The 8438-nt window shown below is 41.4% G+C and overlaps 1 protein-coding gene across 1 annotated transcript; it reads left to right on the forward strand.

Annotated features, from left to right (window-relative positions):
- The first annotated feature begins 239 nt into the window (after nucleotides 1–239).
- LOC146623501 (ferric reductase 1-like) lies at nucleotides 240–3442 on the forward strand. Its single transcript, XM_085365950.1, has 5 exons — nucleotides 240–364; nucleotides 1372–1430; nucleotides 1548–1685; nucleotides 3236–3267; nucleotides 3353–3442. The coding sequence occupies exons 1-5, from the start codon at nucleotides 240–242 to the stop codon at nucleotides 3440–3442; spliced, it is 444 nt and encodes a 147-aa protein (XP_085222076.1).
- The last annotated feature ends 4996 nt before the right edge of the window (nucleotides 3443–8438 follow it).

Below are 8438 nucleotides of genomic sequence, written 5' to 3' on the forward strand. Positions count from 1 at the left end.
GTCTCGTTTCCATGTTTTTCCCTTGTGACCCATTCCTTCTGTCACGTGTGTTTCCCCCCCAGCCATCATGTTCTGCTTGTGCTTAGTTATGTCCATGTCTTATCTCCTCCAGTCTGCAAGTTGCATCCACAGGCAAGATTAATATACCCCTTCAAAGTGTTTTTTTTTTCTTTTCTCTTGATATTCATTAAGCACTCTTTAATTGTGTGTTTCAGCTCTCAGACTGATATTTATGCCCCATGATTAGCACTGTTAATGTGTTTGGTATCCAGGGAGCACATCCAGTGTTGGGGTGCCTGGTTATGATCCTCTCACTCATCCAGCCTATCGGGGCCTTGCTGCGCTGCGGACCACAACATCACCTGTATGTATCCATCTGTGTGTGTTTAATTAATATACTATATCATGCCTATACACATTTAAGAATACTCTGTTCAAATATTATTTAAAAAAAAATTAAAAATGGCCTCACTTTTTTTTTCTCTACAATTATTTAACAAATTTTGAAAACACGATAAACCAAAGGAATGGGGCAGTACATGCTTAATGACTAAATGCACTGCTCACGCGGCAAAGTGAGGTTATAAAGTTATTTGATAACCCTAAGAGTTGTATTCATACTTCAGCCATAAAAGTTTTTAAAATTTCAAACTTTTGCAAAGTGTAGCCTGCATGTGCTTTATCAATTCAATTCAATTCAATTCAATTTTATTTATATAGCGCCAAATCACAACAAAAGTCGCCTCAAGGCGCTTCATAGATACAGAGAAAAACCCAACAATCATATGACCCCCTATGAGCAAGCACTTTGGCGACAGTGGGAAGGAAAAACTCCCTTTTAACAGGAAGAAACCTCCGGCAGAACCAGGCTCAGGGAGGGGCGGCCATCTGCTGCGACCGGTTGGGGTGAGAGAAGGAAGACAGGATAAAGACATGCTGTGGAAGAGAGACAGAGGTTAATAACAGATATGATTCAATGCAGAGAGGTCTGTTAATACATAGTGAGTGAGAAAGGTGACTGGAAAGGAAAAACTCAATGCATCATGGGAATCCCCCGGCAGCCTACATCTATTGCAGCATAACAAAGGGAGCACACTTTCACACTGAAACACCAAGTAGGAAACTAATTTGCACATGACTCGTGAAAGTTATTCCTTCCTCTTAGTAATAATGGTACTTTTAATAAATATAGCCTGGTTGTAGCTTTGGAGGCCAGACTCAGTAAATGAAATATTTTTTAAGTGAAATATAGATTTAGTAAAATTGTATGTTCAGTAATGATACTTGTTTTCATAAATTGGATGCAGGAGAAATCTTAGACAAGAACTTCAGAAGCTGATGATTTTATAGTTCTTCTCTTTTCTTTGATAGGAGGTATCTGTTCAACTGGACACATTTTTTAAATGCGGTGGTAATAAAATCTATAGCTGGTAAGGTTGTGTTTTACTTCATTCTACCATCTTGCATATATGCTAACATTTTCAATAGCAGACACACTGTCACCCATGCTGCTCGTCTTAAAATGCCTGCTTCTTTGTGTCACACAGTGGCAGCCATATTTACAGGCCTGGACAGGATTGACAGTGATGATGGGTGGCTATTGAAAGTGATGGGTGGCTTCTTTGCCTGGGAAGTTCTCTTCATCATCATTTTGGAGGTCCATGATTGGGTAGTTAAACACAGAGGTAAGCCTTTTTTTTTGCATTTCAGTGATGAAGGAAAAAATCATCACTACCCATATACACTTTAATGACAAAAACCAATCTAGACCCAACAGTCCATTTGCACGGTGAAGAGCCACCTGATCAGTTCAGCAGCATTTAGCTGACTGAGCGAAGAGTATAACCCCTGTACACCTCAGAATGTGGTTGGATGGGTAAAATAAACAGCACTGTATCACAAGATTTTCTGTGTATAACACAGCAGCATCAAATATTTGTCACGGTACGGCATGGCACACCGTGGAAGGAGTGGGGAAGGAGGACCCAGGCGCGGTGCTCTACGTATAGACAGTGTTTATTTACAGAGGGTGATATCAAACAACAATAAATCCCCGTGTTTCTCCCCAGACTCCCGTGTCGTGTCCTCCAAGTGCTCTCTGCTCCCGTGTCTGCACTCCCGGTGCTCGCTGCTCCTTAAGCCTTCCACGCTCCTCCTGCGGGAAACAATAGCGGCAGCAGTCAGGACACTGAACAATGGCAGGCATACACTACACGACCAAAACCTAAACTGGGTAACTAACGTGGAGTCCCAAGCAATGATCCCGCGTCGGTGGGAGCTCCAAGACTCTCTTAAGTAGCTCCCCCGACGAGGCCTGATCAGCAGCAGGTGTGTGGCTTCGGGTGTGGCCAGTCCCCTTGCAGGGCCACACCCTCCAGGCCTGACGCCGCCTATAAACAAGTGCTCAGCCACCCACACACACATATACACAAGCACAGGGAAGGGGGAGCAACACCAAAATACACAGCAATAATAATAATAATAATATAATACATGACTGCTCAGGGATCCTGGGTCGCCCAGTCCCAGGACCCTGACAATATTGGTATTTATGAATTGATGAGTGAAAACGCGTAAGAATGTCTCAATGGTAGTCTGCTGGAACAAAAGCTGTTACACTTTAACTGTGCTGAAGTACAGCGACAAAGGAATCTTTATCTTTCGATTTATTAAATGCATGAAAATACTCTGGGAATACTATACACGAAGGCTCAGCTCATGCACCACCAACCTAATGTTATCAGAGAGAACTTGCATTGAAATGTCTCAACTGAGACTATCCAATTTTGGACACGTGTAGTTTGACAATGCTGTGGCTCAATGTGTGGCTCAGTCACACAAATTATTAAAAAAAAATATGATCACAACCTCTTTGTGTCTACAAAAACTGGTTAATGTTTGGTGATTTTTAAAAAATGTTTTACCCCCCCGTGCCGCACACACTTTCCATGACCAATGGCAACTTGACATGCTAAATGTTTACATAGAGCTTCCAGCACATTGTTATCGTTCTGAAAGTTGTTGTTTTTTTGTTTTTTTTCAATCACCACAACTACTCAACTCGACTCAATTTTATTTAAATTGATTTCAAATTGTTCTTCTTCTGTTAAAGCTTAAAACTAATATCATAACTCAACCTGTATAAATAAAATGATTAAAAACATAGCTGACTGCTTTAGTTCACTTCAGTTAATGTGCCCTGCAATATTTCACTGTTCTTTGCTCTGGGTTTCAGATGATACTGCTGATCAAATGGAATCAGCATTGGTAAGCTGAAAGAAATATAAAAGCAAGCAATCACTGATTGCCACAAGATGGAGTATTTCTAATATAATTTTACTTTTTTTGTCAGGTCAAAGGTGACAGTTGCCTGATCGCTGTGTACCTTCTGGGAAACCTTTGCTTTTTGGTGGCACTTCTGGTTGGAATTGGAGAAAAATGAGCAGCAGCAGAATCTTCCAGAGTGTTTCCCTGTAGTTTTGTTGAATTTTATCATCAATTTTAACATACTTGATGAGAGACTGCACTGGAAATTCAGACCCACTGATCCATCAGTTGGCGAATCCTGGAAAGTTTCTCAGTAATGTCTTTAAAAAATATTACTTATGTTTTTTTTCTCTTTTGCTTTTAGTTGATAATTAAGGTGTACTTTCAATCAGCATTCAATTTCACTGGGCCAAGCATTACTGTCGTGTGTGTGTGTGTGTGTGTGTGTGTATAATATGTCTCACAGTTGCAAAGAAAGAAGTAGTTTCAGTCGCCTTTAGCCTCCACTCTGGCTGCCAGGTAAACCAGTTTCATTTTACAAGCTGGTTACATTTTTTAAGCCAAACAGCAATTTTGTATTAAAAAGTACTTTTAACAATTTTTCCTTTTACATTTTTAAATCAGGTCAACTCGACCCACATCATAATGGGAGGGTTAAAGCCCTTTTCACACATTAACATCTGTTAATATGACAGCATCTATGTATGAATCTGCACCTTTGTCACTTTCATTTGAAAAAGAAAAACTGTCATTGATTCAGCTCCTGAACTTCCCATTTAATGTACATTTTTTCATATATTTCTAATAATCTTGCTGTCAATAACAACTGACAATAAGACAACAAATTTTTAACTTCATTAAATTGAAAATTATGTATGTCAGTGTAGTAGTGTTAAATGCTTACCAGGTTCAGATGCAAATGAAGAAACTCCACTCAGGCAAGTCTGCTGGACCAAATGGAGTGAGTCCCCTCAAGGCCTGTGCCCCCCAGCTTTGTGGAGTCTTCCATAAACTGTTCATGCTGAGTCTGAAGAGGGTCCCAGTGCTGTGGAAGACATCAAGCCTCGTCCCTGTACCAAAGACGCCACGTCCCAGTGGCCCCCAGGATTACAGGCCTGTGACACTGACCTCCCACATCATGAAGACCCTGGAAAGGCTCATCCTGGACCAGATCTCACCCATTGTCAGACCACATCAGGATCCCATTCAATTTGCTTACCAGCCCCGTCTCACAGGACGCCATCATCTATCTGCTCAATCGTGTCTACATCCACCCGGACCAGCCGGCGAGCACTGTGAGGTTCATGTTTTTTTTACTTTTCCAGTGCTTGGTGATAAGCTAACAGCGATGCAGGGGGATGCTTCTCTAGTGTCCTGGATTGTTGATTACCTGACAGGAAGACCACAATATGTGCGTCTTCCACATTGTGTGTCTGACAAGGTAATCAGCAACACAGGAGCACCATAAGGGACCATCCTCTCCCCCTTCCTCTTCACCCTCTACACCACAGACTTCAGCCGCTGCACAGAGACCTGCATCTTCAGAAGTTTTGATGTAAGTAAATTTGCGGTCAATTTAGACTCAATTCAAAATCTCCTACTTGGGACGAACACTAAATGTAAATAGCTGACTTTCTAAATAAACCTATCCATCTTTGCAAGGTCAATTTTTGCTTTCATTAAATTCCAAATGTTTAGCCATAATTAGCTTAGCTGTCCTACTCTTGTTACTGCTCTTTCCTGCTGCTGTTACAATCAAATGAACATCTCTGCAAAGATAAATTAGCTGAGACCTTAGGTTGATGGTAGTTACTAGCAAACACAGAAACGTACATACACTATATAGTACAGTTCTATGATACATCACCAAATAGAACAATTTGTGGCAATGCAGACAAGCAGAGAAACAGTTTAATTAGTTGAATTTGTTCACTTGATCGGAGGTGTGTTTCCTGCAGATATACAACATCGGATCTCAATGATTTTAAATGAGTAAAAGCCCTTGTGCGTTTAACCGGATTATTTATACCTTTAACATTCCAGCTTATAAAACGAAGAGCAGATGACTTTGCGAGCTTGCCATTCAGGTACCAAAATGCAGGTGCAGAAAAAATATGTCCCAACCTCTGGAATAATAAATCTTTCGTGCTTGAATCGATACGGTCCAATATCGTCTTTTCAGAGCTAGCAATAGCTCTCATAATCTCACTCATGTCATGGGGTGGTGCCTCCGGTCTGTCCTCAGCATGGTCCTGTCAGGATCTGACGGCGCCCTGACCGGTCGACCTGCCAGTGTGTGTGTGTGTGTGTGTGTGTGTGTGTGTGTGTGTGTGTGTGTGTGTGTGTTCACCCAGGGATTGACGGAGGATTTACGGACACTAAGGAAGCACTTGGAGGAGAGACGGGCACTCACTACTAGGGCTGGGTATCGTCACTGATTTCTAGAATCGATTCAATTCTGATTCACAAGGTCCCGAATCGATTCGATCCACGATTCGATTTAATTCGATTCGATTCGATTTAAATCTGGGAAATTTTGACAGTCAGAAATATTATAATTCAGATCAGTACATTTACATATTTTTGTATCAATAAAAAGGAAGCTGACACACGCAAGACTTTATCAAAGGTGTAAGCATCACAGCAGATGCCTTTGTGTCAAAGTAGCTGAAGATAAAACACAGAAAAACATGAAGGTGGTTTTCCTGGCCTGGGATTTTATAAAAATATTCTGCAGTACATCAAAAACGAAAGAAAACCATTAATCAACATATGAACATTACCTCTGAAGTTACAGCGGTTTTATTAGAGACACGGTTAAGCGTTTTGCATTTTGAATAATTTTAAAAAGTTTAAATTTGTTCAGTATTGAACAGCAGAAATGAGGTTTTCTTTTCGGAAGAATGTAAAAGGGAAAAAAACAGCGGCCGACAGCGCTGTAAACAACGGTAGACTTGTGCATAACAAGCAAGCGAATAATGAAGAAAGGGAAACTGTTCTTGAAGTACACAGAGAGAGAGAGAGAGAGAGGGCGAGAGAGAGACAGAGAGAGAGAGAGACAGAGAGAGAGAGAGGGCGAGAGAGAGACAGAGAGAGAGCGAGACAGAGAGAGACAGAGGGCGAGAGAGAGAGACAGAGAGACAGAGAGAGAGAGCTGTGCATCGCGGTGGAAGCAAAACAGTAAAAGTCAGAGTGAATTCATGACGATGTTTATGTGAATCTTCTTTTGCTGCTGGTTCGGTCAATATTGTTTGGAAAGAGATCAAACTAACAGCTTTAGAATCAGCGCATAAAGGGCGTGAACACAAAGCGCGGACCCGCCGACAGATCAGAATCAGTGAGCTGTCGGCTTTCAGCCCCGACCGTGTCCGTGCCGTCGGGTGAGAAAGGCGACATCTAAATGATTCTGATCCGCGGGTCGTGCTGTGTGTTTAAGTCTTTGTGCAGAATCCGTGTTCCTGCTCTCATTTACTGTCTTAGCTGTTTGGTGGTTCTTGAAATTTTGTGAGATGTCACCAGAGATTCTGGCATTTCGGGCAAAATAAATTTATATTAAAAAAATCGATTCAGGATTTTAATTAATCGATTTTACGTTATCCAAGCCATAATCGATCTTAATCAATGAATCGATTATAAAAACCCACCCCTACTCACTACCACGCACGGGCTTACACGGAAGGAGGGACGCACTATCACCATTGTTGCACATTTGAGCTGTTGTCACATTGCTGCACTGTAAATAAATGCACTGTCATTATTTCTGAGCTCCGCGCCTGAGTCCACTCTTTAACAACCGTGACAGGTCCGAGGCTTTTGCGGCCTGTTCTTTCCCCGATCTAGTTTTGCTCATATTTCGTACACCGTAGCCTTGAAGATGTAAAAAGTGCCTCAGAGCAGCACACGGGCGTGTTATCGTACTGTTGTTAAAAGTTCGTTAGTTTTGGAGCAATGGAATTATGAAACAAGTTAGTCCATTGAGGAGCCCTGTACAACACGTCTTCACATGGCTACCAGACACGCCCCCCGTCATTTTGTTATTATTCAATTCAGAACTGCCCAGACCAGACACAGTGACGTTTCACCAGAATCCCTTTGATCTCTGGTCTTCTTTATGACATCAGCACACGAAAACCTATAAATAGGGGAGAGGTTCTCACTCTTGTCAGTCTTTCAAAGAGAGTGGAAGAATTCACTAGGCAGGAAACTACTGGAAACTTGCGTTTCTGACACAGTTGACGGTATTTTTAAAAAATCTTTTAGTTGGTACAGAGATTTAGCATCAACTTCAATTTGAAATATGAGTCTGTCAAATCCTGTTGTATGCAACATGAGAGCCGAGAACGAAAAACTTAAACAGCAAATCAAAGAGCTGAAAAATGAGAATAAAACTCTCAAACAACAAAACTCTACCATACGTGACCTTAAAGTCGAGAACGCCGACCTTAAGGAGCAAAAAAGAGAGCTCATAAATGAGAACAAGATTCTCCAAAAAAACATTGAAGTTCTCTTCAAACGAAGTGGGTTCTCTAAAAACAAGAGGAAAAGAGACCTGCAACTAGAGAATGAAACAATTCACTTCAAAATTCAAGAGCTGGAATATTGGAACCAAATTCTAAAGGATTTAAACAGCTCCAAAACCAAAGAGATCCAGCAACAGAAAGAGGTGATGCAGGAAATGGAAGCAGAAATCAGAGAGTTGCAAAGCAGCAAGACAGGCTTGGTTATAAAAGTGGGAGACATGGAAAAGGACAACCAGTCTTTAAGAGAGGAAAATGATGTGACGGTAAAACGCATGTGTGAGCTGAAAAGGGACTTTGAAAAGGAAAAAGATGACATGCAACAGGAAATACAGGCTGTTAAAACTGAGCTCCATCAGGCAAACACAGCCTTTAAAGAGTTACAAGAGAGTGAAGAAAGAAAAAGGATCATGAATGAGGAAAACAAAACAACGGACAGTGAACAGCTCAGACAGACCCTGGAACGCCAATGCTTTGCACATGAAATTGACATATTGAGGCGGCATAACGAACTTCTTGAACAGGACCTCCAGGAGCTTTCCAAAAGGAGTGGTGATTCTCAAAAAGAACTGAAACCACACGATGAGGGTGTGAAAGGAGAATCACGGATCTCCAAAGCCACTGAGAAAGACTCCGAACATGATTTTAACGTGA

Source organism: Diplotaxodon limnothrissa, linkage group LG11 (genome assembly GCF_057381915.1).
Source record: "Diplotaxodon limnothrissa isolate DT_005_m linkage group LG11, D_limnothrissa_male_GT1.1, whole genome shotgun sequence".
NCBI lineage: Eukaryota > Metazoa > Chordata > Actinopteri > Cichliformes > Cichlidae > Diplotaxodon > Diplotaxodon limnothrissa.